General features: G+C 39.5%; 1 protein-coding gene across 1 annotated transcript; it reads left to right on the top strand.

Moving 5' to 3' along the window:
- Positions 1–14,524: 14,524 nt before the first annotated feature.
- LOC141630347 (uncharacterized) lies at positions 14,525–19,213 on the top strand. Its single transcript, XM_074443180.1, has 3 exons — positions 14,525–14,794; positions 14,876–15,056; positions 19,077–19,213. Exons 1-3 carry the CDS (start codon positions 14,525–14,527, stop codon positions 19,211–19,213), a joined length of 588 nt encoding a protein of 195 aa, XP_074299281.1.
- The last annotated feature ends 808 nt before the right edge of the window (positions 19,214–20,021 follow it).

Genomic DNA, 20,021 nt, shown 5'->3' on the forward strand with positions numbered 1-20,021 from the left:
AACTTTTAGGGCTTTCTTATTAGGTTGTTTAATTAGTAATTAGTATGTATATGTGGGTAATTAGTGGGTAATAATAAAAGGGGTTTTGTATTATGATATAGTGTATGATGATTTGTGATAGTTATTATGTGGTATTGTAGGATGAGACGGTCTTATGAGACGGATCTTGCTTATTAATTAGATTGCTTGTGAAGAATGCTAAAAGGTAGGTTTATCCTACTCGGTTTCAATACTTGGTGTACATATTTGCGTGTCTTTCATCGTCATTGCATTGTGTGAGTCGATTTGCACATCATGTTGGTATTTGAGGAATTGTTGTTCATAACATGTTGGGATTGAGTTTCATGATAAGTCACATATTTTGTATTGTATTTCATATTCCGTGTGTGGTTATTATTTTATTGTATTGGAGGTCGTTGGTAGTGGTACTTGGTTGTTGAGGTGACGTAAGATGGTTGGGAGACCGTCTTATGCTTGAGTCACCTCTTGGAGATTCTCACTCAGAGAGGGATGTGCACATTAATGACTTGAGTACGGATGGACTCGTGTGGTTGAGGCACGATTTCTGACAAGGGATCCGGTTGGCTTCCGGACTCGGTACGTCTGGACGTGTCCCGGTACCTTGTTGTGAGGTGTGGTGTCGTGGGCGTGCCCCTGGCACCGGTGGATGTGGGTACGTCTGGGCGTGTCCCTGTACCGCCGTGGTGATTGCATAATTGTATCTCATTCATATTATTCGCATGCTGCATAGTTATTTATCATGTTGTGTCTTATATTTAATTATTGAAAATGACGTGTTGTGTGTCTGTGTAATTGTCACCTATTTCCGGGGTGGTCTGTGTCGATCCATATGATATTTCTGATCATATGGGTAGCATGTTAAGTACAGGTTGTATTGATGTCATGTGGGAGACGGGACGAGCTTTGGGCTTGGAGCCGAGTGTCACTTTAGTAGAAGAGTTTAGTAGTCATGAGTTGTATCGTTCCTGTATTTATTTATTCTTGGTTTTATAATTCACTAAATACTTTATTTATTTAAATTATTTCTTAATTGCAACTCCGATTTCACCGCCTCGGGAAACCGAGATGATGACATCCTCCATTTCCCTTGGCCGGGCAAGAAGGGGGTGTTACAAAGTGGTATCAGAGCGACTATTTTGGAACCTAAACCAATGAACCAAAATGAACCTCGGTGTGTCTAATAAAATGAACCCGACATGAGTACAATATGAGGTCGGTCTTGGATGAGTAGGCGCCCTCATATCAAAACTAGTGCCTATTGTGTCGGTTGGTCACTACGTGGGTGGTTATGAGTATGGATAACGCTTTGTGAATCATGTTTCGGTTGCATGTGTGTTATGATAAAGGATGCAATCTTATAGTGTACGTTTTATATAGAGCTGATCAAAAGTGGGCTTGGGCCGGACATGGGCCGGGCCTAGCTGCTAAAAAAGTGTCTGACGGGCCGTAATTTATAGCCCGAGCCTGCTAAGCGGGTCATTTTTTATTGTCCGTACCCGCCCACTTCAAGAGAGCGGGCCGGCCCATGGGCCTAACTAAATAAAATACAAAAATTAGTGTTTCTATTAAAACATGAGTTTGTTATTGCTACATCCTCCTAAATCTTAACAATTGTCTTTAAAAGCTTGCCCTTAAAAAAGTATACTAATTGTCAAAAGATAAGTTTAAGCTTGTCCGTTACCTGTTTAATTTTTGTTTTTTCTTGTCCAAGCCCGCTATTTTAGCGGGCCGAACGGGCTGGGCTAAACGAGTCAGCCCGCACTTGATCAACTCTAGTTTTATATGACATGGGATATGACAAGTTGTCGAAGTCGGGTGAAAGAACTATGTGTACAACATTTTTCGGAAAGGACTATTGTGTCTGTGTGTGAATTCATGAGGGACATTAGTCCTGAATCTTGACATGGATATATCGTATGCGTGTTTGAACTTGTTAGTTCTATCGTTAAAGAAAGAATGATGATGATTATTGGTAGAGTAGTTATGAGTATGAAGGTAGTGTGTCAAAGAAAGTGAGTATGATGCCGTACGATGCTAACTCGGGATGGGTCACCGACAATCAGTGGACTCCTGAATCCTTTTTTGTGTTGCAGGGAAACCATAATCCAATTTAATCAAGAATTGAAGGTCGTAGAGGATCACTCGAGTGAGTACAAGGCCACACTCGATCGAGTAGGGTAGTACTCGACTGAGTAGGGTAGTACTCGACCGACTGGAACAGTCACTTGACCGAGTGGGCAAATTCCAGAAACTAGTAAAATTCTGGAAAATGGTCACTCGATCGAGTAACCATGTCACTCGATCGAGTGGAGCTGCACTCGACCGCGTGCCCTCAGTACTCGACCGAGTGAGTCTGACAGGCTGAGAAACTCGTGTAAAATTTGCTTTTTCTCTATCTTGTCCTCTTCATTTGTACCTCAAACCTTATAACTCCAAAACTCCATTTTGTGATTTATTGTTTGGATTACACTTTGCTACTCCACTTTTCTTCATCCGTCTTCTCTAATTTGACCATGTAAGTGTGTTCATCTTCTCCATTTCCTCCAAATTGATTTTGGTTAGATCTACACATATTTGTTCAAGTTTTACCAATTAATTGTATGATTTGTTCAATTCATGGTAGTAATTAACTTTCTATATCATTAATGTGGTCAAAAATCAAATTTTTATGTCAAAATTTTGTCCACCATGGATGAGCTTGAAAGCTTGTGTTCTTGAGTCAATGCTTGAGATTTGGTGCTTGTTGTTGGATTTAGTTGACCAACAAAGGCCTAACCTTTGTGGTTAGTGATAGATCTTGTCTTTCATGTGGAAATTTCATCTTAAAAGTTCATCTTAAATTTTCATAATATAGGGAAACCATGTCAAAATTTTGATTTTTCATGTGTTTGGTTTAATCATGTTATAAGACTACCTTCTTTGTTAGTAAAGCTACGCGCCGTCTTACAACGAAAATTTTGCCTTAAAATTATTACTAAGACTCTCGAAATTTCTATCAGTCATGACTAAATTTCGATTCTTACATCTCAAACATGTTTTAATTGTTTCATGTGAGAGTTAAATTCTTCACTATAGTGTCTTGTGAAGTCTTACATTGCAAAATTTCTGCCTTAAAGGCACAAATGTTTTTGAAAATGGGTAGTATATGTCCCCGGATTTCGGTTTCTTTCGAGTTATATGTTGTCTTGATTATCTTTCGAGCTCCAAACTTTGTTGGTAATTTAAATTTTCATGAATTTTGAAACAAATGACAATTATGTTAGAATTTTGATTTTTATGCTCTTAACATGGTTTACTTATTTCATGTAGTGTTAATCTTTCATTATCACTACAATGGCTGGTGAAGCCGTAGGTTGAGAAAATTTTCTATCTTAAGACACACAATTTTTGAAATTGGGTAATTAATATACCCGAAATTTTATTTCTATGCTTAGTTATCACTTGGATTGCCTTTTTTCTTCCACTTGCTAATAGTGTGTGGTGTTAACTTGAGTTAGAAAATTTATTTTAAGGTTTCTCAAATTTCCGAAAATGTAGAAGTATGCTAAATAATTTTGACTCTTATGTTCATTCTTGAAGTACTGGTGTCGAGGTTGTTAAATATTTATCATCATCTTAATTGGAATTAGATTGTGGCATGATTTCACCAAGACTGCTTTTCCCGGAAAAGTTGTGTCTAAGTAAACATTGTTTGAATGAAAACTCGTGTCAAGGATTTATTTTCAAGTGTTGGTTACTAATTTAAAGCGTTACGGAAATTTTCTATCCATTCCAAGATTATTTGATTCTTACCTCTTCCGTCGTTCTGGCTCGTCTTAATTCTCGTCACCCCACCCGACAATTGACATATGAAATGGGTCTCGTGGCATGTCGAGGCTATCAAGTAACGCAGGGAGCAATCAAGCAAGATATGCTCACCAAGAGCCGGTCGTAGCTCCAGGGATTTAACCCCCGGGATTTCCAGGCATAGAGGTTGTGTGAGCCCGAAAGGACGATTTTCTCACCCCTAGCCCTCAGGCATATGTCGCTCACAAGATGCGTGGAATTGGGTATAGTCATCAAATTTGGGAATTGGGAACACTAGGAAGGTATGTGGCCTATACAAAGCTTTGAGTTGAGTGAGTTGATCATGAGAGACAACCTAAAGATGATGAGTGGAGTGCTACCAAGGTTGGATATTTAGCGGTTGTTCGGACTCCTAGTTAGTGGACGGAATTTGAACGACATGCGAGATTGATCCTTAGTGAGTAGGACTCGAGTATTTTGGTTAACGTATGTTTGAGTTGGGATTTGTGGAATGATGAGGGAATAGTGAGGCACCGAAGAATTTAAAAAGGAGAGTGATAGCATGAGTTGCTAATAGTGGTTGGGGTGTAAGATTGGACTTAAGAAATGCTATGAATCGAATAGATGGTGAAGAATATTTATGAGGCCGGAATATGAGAGAGAGCATTAAAACGAGAAAAAAGTCGGGAATTTTGTAAGTTTTGTAATCCAACATTCAATAAGGAATTTGCTACATGTTTCGGGTGAACCCTTGTGAGGAGGTCGTATTGTCGGCCGTGACGGAAGAGGGATGAGTTTGAGTTTTAATGATTTGGCTATGTAATTGTGGATTTAGTGTTACCAAGCTTGGTTTTCGCGGTTATGGGACTAAGAGCGTAATATGTAATGCGTATGGATTAAATCATGTGGTTAAGGCATTTTGATCACTTGTCTTATGTAGTATAACCGTTTAATTTAAGTATGTATGCATGGATTGTTTTAGAGGTTGTGTAGGACTCTGGCCCTATGAGTGGTAGTATAGATCTTGTTTGTAAAGTTGCCTTCTAATCGTTATATGAAACGTCCATGTTATGTATCGTAACCTCGTTTTAATGTTTATTTGGGTGATGATGTTGTTATTATTCCTTGATAATAATGGGTCGTTAGGGCCGTGTTCATGAGATAGTGTGAGTGTTGTGGATACCGAAGTGACAATTGTGTGTGGTGCACGTTAATTGCCATGAGTTCATTCTGTCATGATAACAATGTCCATATTGTGTGAAGTTTTGACATGATGTGTATGTCGCATAGTAATCTTGAATGCATAATCAGAGATATGACACTAGTAACGGAAATATTTATGATGGACGAAAACGGATGTGGAAACACATGTGTGATCATGTGGTCGATTTGACGCGGTATATGCGTGGCATGGCATGCAAAAATGGAAATATTGAAAATGACTAAGTCACATAACGAGTAATTTTGGAATTATTTGATTGTTTCAGGGAGTCCGCATATTTGTTATTATATGTGCATACATGTGAGTGTACGAGATTTGACATAATATACACGAGTCATACCGTGTGCTAGATACGTACGTATACATATAACCAACATAAGTTAGGAGCTATTTATGGGGTTACAGAATGGAACCGTGGGTTTAACTTTGTGCTTTGACCTTTGGGGGATTGTAGAATGGAAGTTATATCGATGGAATTAGGATTATATGAGATTTTCGTACGGATTTGCAATAAGTAAGAAAGAGTGATGAACCTGGAACATTGTAATTTGTGGAATTGGGTCACGAGCCTATGAGAGCACATTATAAAGTTTGACAGTTGAACTTCGGGGCGAAGTTCTCTTTTAGGGGGAGTAAATGTAATAATTCAGAATTAAGGAAAGAAATAGTAAGACACATGAGGAAGTAATGAGAATTGAGCAAAGAACCTTGGGATAAGTAAGATAAACATGTGTGGTTAATAAGAGTGATAATGACAATAAGAATCTTAACGGACTTTATGATAGAGTAAAAGGGCGAGAGAGTACATGACAACCGGTAATAGAACTTGACAGAAGATTGAGGAATAATTGTGAAAAGAGAGAGTGGGGCGAACTTCGGGGACGAAGTTCCTTTTATTGGGGGGGGGGGGGGGAATATTGTAATACCTAGATATTTTAGGACCCGCAAAGGAACATAGGGATCCGTGAGAAGACCCTCGGGTTTGACCGAGTAAAACCTATTCTAGTTGGAGGTTATAACTTGTTCACATATAATTCCAACAGTAGGTCACACGCCCAAAATGACCAAGAAACGAGTGAGATATGACTATTTTACGTAAAATGGTCATTACTGAGAACTGCGTTGTACTCGACCAAGTGGATTGAACACTCGACCGAATGAGGGTCGCGCGAGACCCGGCATAGACTCGACACTCGACCGAGTGTTTGGCACTCGATCGAGTGGACTCGGCACTCGGTCTAGTGCACTCTGGTCAGACGGCTTTTAAAACCCGCAAAAACCCCTTATCCTATTTCATTTCTATCTTCTTCCTTATATCTCCAAACTCTCTCCCTTCTCTCTTAAACCCTCAGAAAAACCATATTAGGGGATTCAAGCATGAATTAGAGGATTTCTCACCTTCTCCTTCATCCTTCCACCTTGTAAGTTGAGATCTACCCTTTTCTAGTCTTATTAACCCTAACTTTTGAGGGTTTCTTATTGGGTTGTTTAATTAGTAATTAGTATGTATATGTGGGTAATTAGTGGGTAATAATAAAAGAGGTTTTGTATTATGTTATAGTGTAGGATGATTTGTGATAGTTATTATGCTTGTACTGTAGGATGAGACGGTCTTATGAGATGGATCTTACTATTAATTCGATTGCTTGTGAAGAATGCTAAAAGGTAGGTTTATCCTACTCGGTTTCAATACTTGGTGTACGTATTTGTGTGTCTTTTATCGTCATTGTATTGTGTGAGTCGATTTGCACATCATGTTGGTATTTGAAGAGTTGTTGTTCATAACATGTTGGGCTTGAGTTTTATGATGAGTCACATATTTGGTATTGTATTTCATATTCCATGTGTGGTTGTTGTTGTATTGTATTGGAGGTCATTGGTAGTATTACTTGGTTGTTGTGTAGACATAAGCCGGTTGGGAGACCGTCTTACGCTTGAGTCGCCTCTTAGAGCTTCCCACCCCGGGAGGGATTGTGCACATTAATGACTTAAGTACGGAGGGACTTGTGTGGTTGAGGCACGACGTCTGGCAGAGGATCCGGTTGGCTTCCGGACCCGGTACGTCTGGGCGTGTCCCGGTACTTTGTTTTGAGGTGTGGTGTCGTGGGCGTGTCCCTGGCACCGGTGGTTGTGGGTACGTCTGGGCGTGTCCCGGTACCGGCGTGGTGATTGTATAATTGTATCACATTCATTTCATGTTGTGTCTTATATTTAATTATTGAAATTGACCTGTTGTGTGTCTGTGTAATTGTCACCTATTTTGGGGGTGGCCCATGTTGATCCATATGATATTTTCGATCATACGGAGAGCAAATTAAGTATAGGTCGTTTTGATGTCACGTGGGAGACAAGACGAGCTTTGGGCTTGGAGCCAAGTGTCACTTCAGTAGAAGAGTTTAGTAGTGATGAGTTGTATTGTTCCTTTATTTATTCTTTCATGGTTATGTAATTCAGTAAATACTTTATTTATTTAAATTGTTTCTTAATTGCAACTCCGATTTCACCGCCTCGGGAAAACGAGATGGTAACATCTTTTCATTGCCTTGCCTGGGCAAGAAGGGGGTGTTATATATTGAGCGCGATAAAAGAAGTATATAATAACTAAATATTACATTGGTATGACCGGGCAATGCCCGGACTTGAATTACATAATATCGCTTGAAAAGTTCCTCATTCATGTTATTTGGAAATTAAGAGCACGCTAACTAAAAGTTAGATTTTAGGCATCTACTGGAACTTAAATTTCAAACTATATTATAAAAGTGATATTAGAACATTCAGCTTTTGCTAAGAGTCTGAATGATATAAAATTACTATTAGAAAATTCAACTTCTGCGAGTCCGAATTATATAAAATTTCAAGAAAATGTAATTTTTTTTCACCAATAAACATCAACTTCATTTTTTTAACATTTTCTAATAGATTAGAATTTTTTAATGAATTTTGGAGGAACATAACTCAAACGACATAAATCCAAGGTGTCTTATATAGTCTAGAACTATAACAGACAGTCCGTTCCCACATAAAAACTACAAATAGTCCTTATCAGATTTGGAAACCTAGCATAAGTTATAGGTAAGGTAAAGCTTTAAGTAGTATACGCTTTTTTACTGTAATACCACAGGTTTCTGACCATGGGATACTCAGTCGAGTAGGGATTACTCGGCCGAGTAGGCAATCAGGTGTGCCGAGGTTCAGTTCTGAATCTCATTACTCGACTGAGCGTGTTGGTACTCGGTCGAGTTGGGCGTACTCGGTCGAGTACATCAAGTACTCGGCCGAGTAGCCGGTTTGACGGGTTAATTTTCGCGGTTTTTATTAAAATAGTTGGAGAAGTATACAAAGGCGTGTTAACAGTTTCTTAATCATTCGCTTAAAAACCTATACTACGTATAACTTCTACAACCATTCTAATCACTCCTAAGGATATATTCGCTCGATTGAAGGGGTTTTTAAATCATTTGTCCGCGTCGATTTCATTGGTAAGCATCGTACACTTGTTATTGTTGTCATGTTGTAATTGATAAACCCTAATCGGATTGATTGGGGGTTTAAGGTTGATTTTGATTGTATGATGTGGTTATAGGTGACGAGTTCGTAGAGGAGCCTTTCTGATTAGATTGCTGTGGTTGATTGGATTGCGAATAAGGTAGGGTTTTCCCTACTCATTTGGTTGTGTAATTGGTTAAGTTGATTGTGATTAATTGTTTCCATGTTATCTTTGATTGGAATTGATGGAGGTTGATTGGATTATACTTGTTAGTTGGTTGTTGTTGTGGGACCATGTCGGGCGATGTTTCCATCCCCATGTTCGCCCCTTGTGGTTCCCATCATAAGGGGGAAGTGCAAATTAAGGAGCTAGGATTAGGGCTGAGCAAAATAAACCGAACAGAATTTTTAAACCGAAACCGAACCGATAACCGAATTAAGAAACCCGATAATTCGGTTTTGTTCTGGTTTGGTACCCAAACCGGTTTTTGGGGGGAAATCCAGTTTGGTTTCGGGTCCTAAAAAAACAAAACTGGGTACCGGTTTTAAACCTGATTACTTTTCTTTCAAAAAAAAATAAGAAAATGACTTAAAAAAAACAAGGCGTGTGATTTGGTTGAATTAATGGGGATGCATTAAGGTTAAGGTAGGAATGAAAGAGTTAGGATGGAGAGGTGGGTTGAAAAGCGTCATTCTAGGGGTAAAAAAACATAAAACCGGTTTAGAAATTCGGATCCGGTTAACCGGTTTTCGGTTCCGTTTTACAAGTTGCTAAAAAACCGGTTATTCGTTTTGAAACCGGAGCGGTTTCGATTTGGGAAAAACCTGTTTTTGAAAACCGGTAACCGAACCGGTTTTCAAATCCGGTTCGGTTAACCGGTTTTTCTCACCCTTAGCTAGGATCCCTTGTTGCGATGAGCGGGGCTTAGGTGGTACGGTTGCGGTCCCCACTGGCGGTGTGGATTACTTGGTGCGTCGTTAGCTGTAGCCGAGTTTAGTTTTATGACTTTTGGTTTTGGTTGTACCGTTTGGAGTTTTTGGACTTGTAACCTTTTCATTTAAGTTGTTTAAATAAAATTTGTTTCATTATGGTTTCTATGATGCGTACTACCTCGGGTAACCGAGATGGTAGCACCCTTATATGCTAAGGTGGTCCTTGGTAAGGCACTTTAGTATATGGGGGTGTTACAAAGTGGTATCAGAGTGACGATTTTGGAATCTAAAACCAATGAACAAAATGAACATAGGGTGTCTAATAAAATGAACCCGCGTAGGAATTTTTTGAAACTACCGTAAAGGTTTGGGAGACGTCCTAAGACTGCACTATGGCCCGTACAAGTTTAAACCGGTCACTACGGGGTGTGTCGTGGGGATAAGTGTATTCTTGTATTTGTATCTGTGCTTTTATAGAGTTATATGCCTGTTGTGGTTTGAGATGAAATGGTAGGAGTTGGCCTTATGTGTTGTGGAATAGTTGAGATGATAATTTGGCATGATTAGTACTAATCGTATGTCTTGCTTTACTTGTGGTAGTAATATGAGAATTGGATGTTTGGCTGTATTTCGGTACTTTACTTGGTTAACTATGTAGTTGGGACGTCGTGTCGGCTTGATTCGGCCGAGTGAGGGAGGTACTCGACCGAGTAGAGGGAACTCGACCGAGTACTAGTCACTTGACCGAGTGAGGGAGTATGTGTAGTTGATAGTAGCTTCTGGAGTATGATCACTCGACCGAGTAGAGGGGATACTCGATCGAGTACTTCATCTACTCGACTGAGTATGCTTTATGTGGGATTCTAATCAGCTTATGGAGTTTGGATACTCGACCGAGTAGTCTTTGTACTCGACTGAGTTGCCTCTACTCGATCGAGTAATGTTGTGTACTTGACCGAGTACTGCATGGGCAGATGTATTCTTGTTTTGAGCCGTAGGCTGCATGCTTACGTTTATCTTCTTATATCAGCTCAAAATGCCGGCAAAGAGATATCCTGCGTACCTTAAGGCTTCAAAGATGACTCTATATGAGGTTGCTTGGTTGATCGAGCAACACAGTGCTCTTACTGAGGCTCTCAGGAATGTGAGGAAGGAGAAGGAAGTGGTTATCGATGACACTAAGATGAGCGCCACTATCTTACGCTTTAATCCCACTACCTATGAGGGCACAGAGGTGCCTCACTTGCTCGATAACTGGCATCGAGAGATGGACAGTGTTCTTGAGGTGGTGAACTGTCCGGAGGAGTTGAAGGTGGAACAAGCTGCGTTCTACCTAAGGGATAAGGCTGGGGCATGGCAGAATAGGGAGAAAGAGGGGGCTCGTGAGTATTTTAAGAACAAGGGTGAACCTGCTATTCCATGGGCTGAGTTCAAGAAGGCTATGAGAATCCAGTTTGCTCCCGATCAAATTCGTAACAAGATGAGGGCCGAGTTTACCACTTTTCGTATGATTGTGACAGAGTATTACAAGAGGTTCAATGAATTATCACGCTACGCGAACGTGGAGCTGAGTCCGTTGAGTTTGGCTCTTCGATTCGAGCAAGAGTTGTCATTAAAGAATATGGAGAGGCTACCTACTGGGACTTTTAAGGATATGAAAGATATGTATGAACGGGCTGGGAATGCTGAGAGACTAGTCGATATGGCTAAGGAAACTAGAGAGAAGCTGAGCGAGAAGAGGAAATCTGATAATGAGAACAACGGTCAATCGGGGTTCAAGCATGGTAATTACAACCAAGCTAAGGCTTACTCTATAGGGTCCGAATTCAGTGGAGGGTCGTCATTTGGTGGTCGCGGTGGTCGTACCAGCAGTGGCAACTCCGGGTTGCAGTGTTTCAACTGTGGAGGTATTGGCCATAAGAGATTTGAGTGTACGAGCTATGGGGGACTGGGATTCCAGAGACAGCACCAGGGGAAGTACTCTCAAGCACCGAGTCAGAGCATGACAAGTAATAAGCCAGCTGGGTCGTGACCTAATCAGGGTGGTCAAAGCAACAGCAGCAACGGCTACTTTAACCGTAATAATTTACCAGCGTCAGGTGATAATACCAATCCGAATTCGGCTGCTAAATCTATTATATCGACAAACATGTTGCAGGGTGGAGGCCAAAAGAATAGTGGCAAGTTGTTCATGATGGACTAACAGGCAGCTGAGGAGGATGCACAAGTCGTCACTTGTACTTTTCTTGTTAATAATACACCGACCTTTGTTTTATTTGATTCGGGGGCTACGCACTCTTTTGTATCTAGGGGACATGCCTTGACTATGGGTTTGGGGGAGTATGAGTCTGTAAAATATAATGTTGTCATACCATCGGGAGAGTCAGTGTCTTGTGGGAGGTTTTATAAAGAAATGTTTATGGTTATTGGGGAAGTTAACCTTCCGATTAATTTGTTTAAGTTTCCTATAGGTGGGTTTGAGGTCATCGTCGGGATGGACTAGTTGGGTAAGTATAAAGCTAGTAAAGATTGTCATAAAAAAAAGGTGACCTTGAGGGGTCGTAAGGGAATTAGAGTATCTTACTGAGGGTTTGTGATCAAACCAAAGTTCAAGGCTATCGCAGCTATAACCTTAAAATCTTATATGAGGAAGGGGTTTCCCATGATCCTTTGTCACATTTGGGATAGTCGATCGGGGGAACCTATAGCAACAGAGATACCGATTGTGGATGAGTTCGTGAATGTCTTTCCAGAGGAGATTCCAGGGTTACCACCAAAGAGAGACATCAATTTTAATGTGGAGTTGAATCCGGGAACGAGACCCATATCTAAGGCTCCGTACCGTATGGCTCCGAAAGAATTGGAAGAGTTGAAGAAACAGTTGGATGACCTATTAGACAAGGGATACATTCGACCTAGTGTATCACCGTGGGGCGCACCAGTTTTATTTGTGAAGAAGAAGGATGGTAGTATGAGGTCATGCATCGACGACAGGGAGTTTAATCATGTCACAATAAATAACAGAAATCCGTTGCCAATAAATGATGACTTATTCGATCAGTTAAGTGGAGCTGAGGTGTTTTCCAAAATCGACCTAAGGTCGAGGTACCATCAGTTAAGAATCTGAGATGAGGATATTCCTAAGACAGCTTTCAGATCGCGGTATGGTCACTATGAGTATGTGGTGATGTCTTTTAGGTTGACTAATGCACCAGCTATATTCATGGAATTGATGAATCGGGTCTTCAGTCCTTTCTTGGACCAGTTTGTGGTGGTCTTCATTGACGATATTCTAGTCTATTCTAAGACTAAAGAGGAGCATGCGAAACATCTACGATTGGTATTGGGAAAATTACGCGATAACGAGTTGTATGCTAAGTTGTCCAAGTGCGAGTTTTGGTTGGAGAAAATGGCTTTTCTGGGCCATGTGATGTCGAAAGATAGGGTGTTTGTGGACTCTAGCGAGATTGCAGCAATGGCAAACTGGGAAGCACAAAAAAATGTGGTTAAAAATTCAGAGTTTCTTAGGCTTGGCTGGTTACTACGGGAGGTTTGTGAAAGACTTTTCTACCATTACTAGGCCGATGACAGCTTTGATGAGGAAAGAGAACTGATTTTTCTGGGATGAGAGTTGTAAGATAGCGTTCCAAACTTTAAAGGGGCTTTTCACTACAACTCATGTCTTAGCACTACCTGAGGGAAGTGAGAACTTCGAGGTATATACTGATGCTTCGAATAATGGACTGGTTGTGTTTTGATGCAGAATGGGAAGGCATCGCTTATGCATCGAGGCAACTGAAATCTTATGAGGAGAACTGCCCTACTTATGACTTGGAGTTGGGTGCCGTTGTTTTTCCTCTAAAGATTTGGAGACACTACCTCTTTGGGGCAACCTTTAAGATGTTTTCAGATCACAAGAGTTTAATGTATATTTTTACTCAAAAGGAGCTAAATATGCGTCAGAGGAGGTGGATGGAGCTGATTGGGGACTATGATATGGAGATTATCTACCATGAGGGGAAAGCTAATGTTGTAGCTGACGCGTTGAGCAGGAAGAGTGTGCATTTCTTATGCACTGCCTTGTCACTAATGCAGCTAAAAGATGAAGTGACTAAGATGGGTATACATATGATTCGTAAGGGGGATGCCATCGGGGATTTGACAGTTGAACAAGAGTTTTATGATAACTTGAGACAGAAACAATTGCTTGATCCTAAAATTCAAGAATGTAAGGGAAGGATAGGCAAAAACAATATGTCGCAATTTTTAATTCATGCGGATGGGAGTGTTTGGTATGATGGTAGATGGTGCGTTCCTGGTGATGCGGAGATCATAAAGGCGATCATGACTGAGGCTCATTGCACTCCCTATTCTGTACATCAGGGTGGATACAAATTGTACAAAGACATGAAAAAGACTTTTTTGTGGCCCGGGATGAAGAAAGATGTCGCTTAGTTTGTGGCTAGATGTTTGACTTGTCAGAGGGTCAAGGGTGTGTAACGAAGACCGCAAGGTAAGGTTCAGTCACTTGATGTACCAGAGTGGAAATGGGAGTCTATTTCAATGGATTTTATTGTGGGATTACCGAGAACTCAGCTGGGTAACAATGTGATTTGAGTGATTGTGGATCGACTGACCAAGTCAGCTCATTTTTTTCCCATGAAAAATATATGGAGCAAGCTGCAACTGGATAATGGTTATTTAAAGAACCTGGTAAGATTGCATGGGGTGCCGAAAGACTTAGTGTTAGATAGAGATTCAAGGTTCATTTGCCGATTCTGGCAAGAGTTGCAGGAGTTGATGGGATCTACATTGTAAATGAGTACAACATTCTATCCTGCGACGGACGGACAAACTGAGCGAACTATAAAAACCTTGGAGGGCATGTTGAGAGCTTGTGTGATGGAATTTGCTGGCAGTTGTTAAGATAGGTTGGATTTGATCGAGTTTTCCTATAATAACAGCTATCATACTAGTATTGGGATGACACTTTTTGAGGCTTTGTACAGACGGAGGTTTAGGAGTCCCATTTGTTGGGATGAAAGTGTAGAGGCCTTAGTACTAGGACCAGAAATGGTACAGGAGATGGTTAAAAAAGTAAAGTTGATTCGCCAAAAGATGAAGGCGGCCAAGGATCGACAAAAGAGTTATGCAGATTTACATAGCCGATTTGTGGAGTTTAAGTTGGGTGACAAGGTCCTTTTAAAGGTTTCACCTAAGAAGGGTGTCATGCGATTTGGCAAGAAAGGGAAGTTGAGTCAGAAGCACATTGGACCAGATCAGATTTTAGATCGAGTAAGCGAGGTGGCTTATCGATTGGCCTTGCCACCGGCACTTGATCGGGTGAATAATATTTTTCATGTGTCTCAACTTTGGAAGTTTGTGACTCATCCCTCTCACGTGCTTGAGGTTGAACAAATTTAGTTGAATGAAACACTTACTTACGTCGAAACACCGAAAGAGATATTGGATCGAAAGGTACGCAAGACAAGGAACGGTGAAACTGCGTTACTTAATATGTTGTGGTCTAATCATAATGTTGAAGAGGCTACATGGGAAGCGGAGGAGGCTATGAGACAGCGTTATCCCCACCTTTTTTTATCAGGTATGGTTGGTTACGGGGTCGTAACCTTTTTCTTTTGGGGGCGTAGGAGATAATCGTATGAGTTTTGGGACAGTTTTGGGTTGGTTATAAAGTTTTCGAGTCAGTTATGGGTTGTCTTTTGAGTCGTTTTAAGTTGTTTTTGTCTTGTGTTTGGTACATTGGTGTTGTGTTGGGTGGTTTTTGCGTTTTTTCAGACATAGATGTGAACATCGGGGACAAAGTTCGTTTTTAAGGAGGGAAGACTTTAATACCACAGGTTTCTGACCATGGGGTACTCGGTCGAGTAGGGTTTACTCGGCCGAGTAGGCTGTCGGGTGTGCTGAGGTTGGGTTATGGAATCTCAGTACTCGACCTAGTGTGTTGGTATTCGGTCGAGTTGGGCGTACTCGGTCCCATACATCGAGTACTCGGCCGAGTAACCGGTCTGACGGGTTAATTTCCACAGTTTTGATTAAAATAGTTGGAGAAGTATATAAAGGCGTGTTAACTGTTTCTTAATCATTTCTTAATCATTCTCTTAAAAACATAAACTACGTATAACTTCTACAACCATTCTAATCACTCCTAAGGATAGATTCGCTCGATTGAAGGGTTTTTACATCTTTTGTCCGCGTCGATTTCATCGGTAAGCATCGTACTCTTGTTATTGTTGTCATGTTGTAATTGATAAACCCTAATCCGATTGATTGGGGGTTAGGGTAGATTTTGATTTTATGATGTGGTTATTGGTGACGAGTTCGTAGAGGAGCCTTTCTGATTTGATTGCTGTTTTTTATTGGATTGCGAATAAGGTAGGGTTTTCCCTACTCAGTTGCCTGTGTAATTGGTTAAGTTGTTTGTGATTAATTTTTGGCATGTTATCTTTGATTGTAATTGATGGAGGTTGATTGGATTATACATGTTGGTTGGTTGTTGTTGTGGGACCATGTCGGGAGATGGTTCCATCCCCATGTTTGCCCCTTGTGACTCCCGTCGTTAGGGGGATGTGCACAATCACTACTACAGATACAGGCTATAACAACGGTTAAAAACCGTTGTTATATAAAAAAACGGACGTTGTGGAAAGTGTGACTCAATTTTGGGGGGAAAGTTATAACAACGGGTTGTAATATACAAAACCGTTGTTATAACTAAAGACAACGGGTTGTTTATAAATAACCATTGTTGTTTTTTTTAAAAAAAATAAAAAAAATTAAATTAAATATTACTAGATGCATGCATAATTACGGCCCGTTATAATTCCGATGCATGCATTATTACTGCCATCCCTGTGCATATGAATGGACAATATGGAATGAGAAGGGTTATAATAAATTTTGAAGCAGCAGAGAGAGATATGATGATGATTATGGCACAACTTCCTAACATATATATTAATTAAAAAACAACTCAAACCACACATTGCTTAGTATAAATACATGCATTATCTCACTATACATCTCCAAACTCTAACTGCTAAAACAAACTCCAAATAAACCCTAATTAATCTTTCAAATAAACTCCAAACTCCATCAACAAAATGAATGATATCATCCTTAAGACTCTTACTATGATCGAGAACAACAACAGTTTCATCCGCCGGTTGCTCCACATTGAGGAAAGTTTCAGGAGCTACATTGTGGATGCTCGATCCGTACCGAAGGACGCCAAAAAAGATGGCTTGACAGCAAGCAATAGCGATTGCGGCTATATGACGATATAGCAACTGCTGAACGGAACCTCCAAATAGCCAAGGACGAGAGGACGGATATCATAGAAGAGAATAAGACTCTCTATGAAAATATAAGAATTGCATTTTTATTAATGTAATTTTTTTTTATTTATGTATTTTTATATATATATATATATATATATATATAATATATATATTAATTATGTTTATCATGCATTCCTCTCTATCATCTTGCTTCTTCTTTGTTTTAGTTTATTTAATTTGTTTTACTAGCTAATTAAGCGAATAATACTTAAAGAAATAACATAATGATTGATAAAAACACATACATGCAAATGAAATAATTAGAAAAAGAAAATAATGACGATGAAAGACGATGAAACCAACAGTGACGGCGAGATTTACCTGATAATTAGAGAAAGTAAGAGACTATGAAATCAACAGTGACGGCGAGAAGATAAAGCGACCATGAGAAAGAGAGAAAGAGTCGATGAGAAAGTGTGTCTTTTGTGTTTGTGTTTGTCCGTGTTTGTGTTTGTGTATTAAGGTTTGTGTTTTGTGGCTGTAGCTGATTTGTGTTTGTGTGGTTTATAGTATGGAAAGTATTGACAACGGTTATTAAACAAAACCCGTTGTTAAAACGTTTTAACAACGGTTTTAAAACAACAACCGTTGTTAAATAAGTTTTAACAACGGGTTTCAAAAGTAACCGTTGTGATTACTTTTCACTAACTTTGCGTCAATTTTGCGCCAAATTATTAACAACGGTTGTGCATGTGTGACCCGTTGTTAAAACTTATAACAACGGTTATATAACCATACCTGTTGTAATTAATTTTAGTAAAATTTGCGCCATACATTCTACAACGTCTATTGTGATTTTCGTGAATAATCGTTGTTAAAGGGGCGTTGTAGTTGCCTGGATTTGTAGTAGTGAATAAGGAGCTAGGATCGCTCGTTGAAATGAGCGGGGCATAGGTGGTACGGCTGCAGTCCCCACTGGCGGTGTGGGCTACCTATTGTGAAGAGTAACTTGGCAAGGCTACACATTTTATTGTATAGTCAGTTATTAGCAATTGTTGGAGTTGGAGTATGGGTTGATTGTGTTGTTTGTAATTGTTTCCGCTGCGTATACTTGATTTGGTTATACAGTTGACTGACCTTGTTTTATGTTTTCAAAATTGTGGTGATCCATTCGGGGATGGTGAGCAGTTGACTTAGCAGGTGATGGATGTTGAGATAGCTCGCGAGATATGGATGGGTGGAGTCATCACTTGTTGCGTCGTTAGCTGTAGCAGAGTTTATTTTTATGACTTTTGGTTTTGGTTGTACCGTTTGGAGTTTTTGGACTTGTAACCTTTTCATTTAAGTTGTTTGAATAAAAGTTATTTCATTATGGTTTCTATGATGCGTACTACCTCGGGTAACCGAGATGGTAGCACCCTTATATGCTAAGGTGGTCTTTGGTATGACACTTTGGTATATGGGGGTGTTACATTTACTCTTAAAGTTCTGAGACCTATGGGCTATGGTTCAAAAACGTAGTCGGATACGCAATATAAGATAATGCATAAGAAAGCAAAACGACTTAGAAATTTATAAAAAAATTGAAAATTTAATATGACATTGACCGAGAAAGATTAATTGGAAATATAATAGTAGTAGTTGGCTACACTACTCGGGACAATTTGCATTATGAAGCACCGATTTCGGTTCAAATTTAGAAAATATTGGGTTTCCAATCATCATGAGCTGCATAAAATTCATGATAAATCAAATTCTTCTATTAGATTCGTTATAAAAATGTTTTCAAAGCAACAATTTCAAGATAAATAGTCAGAAATTATTTTTGATATTACCCGGCCAACGACAAGGCGTGAAATATAGTATATTATTAAAGGAAACTTTTTTCGAACAATTATAAAGAGTCCAACCTTTACGAACTTCCTTAAATAATTATAGTATATTTTATTAATTAAGTTGTTAGGATGTTATCCAAATTTGAAATTAATAAAAATAATTAACATTTTTAGTTTGAATTACACTTAATCACGTTAGATCTATTTAATTGATGATAAAATTTGATTGTAAATAAAAATCAAAACTGTCAATTAGTTTGGTATTGAATATTTATGCATATAACCTAGAAAGCCCTATTATAAATACGGTTCCTCCCCCCCTAGTCTCTCGCTCATGATTAATGTCTTAAAGTAGTGCATGATCTTTTAGAAAGCATATTTTGTATTTTAGATTCGCTATAATTCAGTATGATTTAACATCATTCTAAATATTTGTAGTTTTATTTCTTTTACGTATTATAACTTTAGTTGAATTCTATTTTTTTGTAGGAACGGAAGCAATGACAAACAATTCAGCGGTAACAATCATTGACAAGATTGTTGGTGAGTCTTTTAGCAGGAATTCTTACAGAGACAATGTCCTGCCAGGGAAGGATTTGCAGGGTGATCTAACTCAAAATAAGTAGCTTGACTAGTACGACAAAGTGAATAAAGAATAAATAAGAAAGTGAGACACAAGAATTTATACGTGGAAAAACCCTGGGAATAAGGGAAAAAACCACGGGCACCAAACCAAAAGGAATTACTACTATGGTTTTAGGTATCTTGACAGGGAATGTGTATGTCACGCGAAGGATTTAGGTGTGGTTTCTTATTAATAATGCTAAGTAATGTTTTGATTACAAGTATGAGAGTAAAAGTACGAGTAAATGAGTGACTAAGCAAGTGCGTCTCTTTTTTTCTTGTTCTTTGCTATTTATAGTAGCCTTGCAATGGTCCTTTGAGGTTGGTTTAGGGTTTCCTGGTAAATAGGCCTCGTGCCCTATTTACCTGGAAGTAGTTTTGTTGACTTCAGAAGTGGTTGCCTCTTTTCCTGCCAGCTTGACCGCATCAATAATTGTTGTGGACATTGTTAAATAAGTCTTCCGTACAAATAGAAACTACTTTGAAGATCTTTTGATGTTGCCTGACACCTTCAGGTTCTGCTTTACCATGTAGCTTGGTGAGATGTCCCCTCTGGCCTGGCTTAACGAATGCCTGACCTGTCTTTCCCTCCTAGTTGGTGCCTGCTCAGATGCTTTGTGTAGAATGTCTTCTGTTCAGGCTTAGCTTTGGATATTGCTTGACTCTTATCTGATCAGCCAGGGTAATTCTGGGCCCAAAAATTACCCCTTATCTTCCTATCCCTAGTGGATCTGGCCAGGGATAAGGAGATAAAAATTCGGGCCAGGCAAAAAATGTATAGGAATATTTTACCGGAAAAGAGTTTGAGTT

Source organism: Silene latifolia, chromosome Y (genome assembly GCF_048544455.1).
Source record: "Silene latifolia isolate original U9 population chromosome Y, ASM4854445v1, whole genome shotgun sequence".
NCBI lineage: Eukaryota > Viridiplantae > Streptophyta > Magnoliopsida > Caryophyllales > Caryophyllaceae > Silene > Silene latifolia.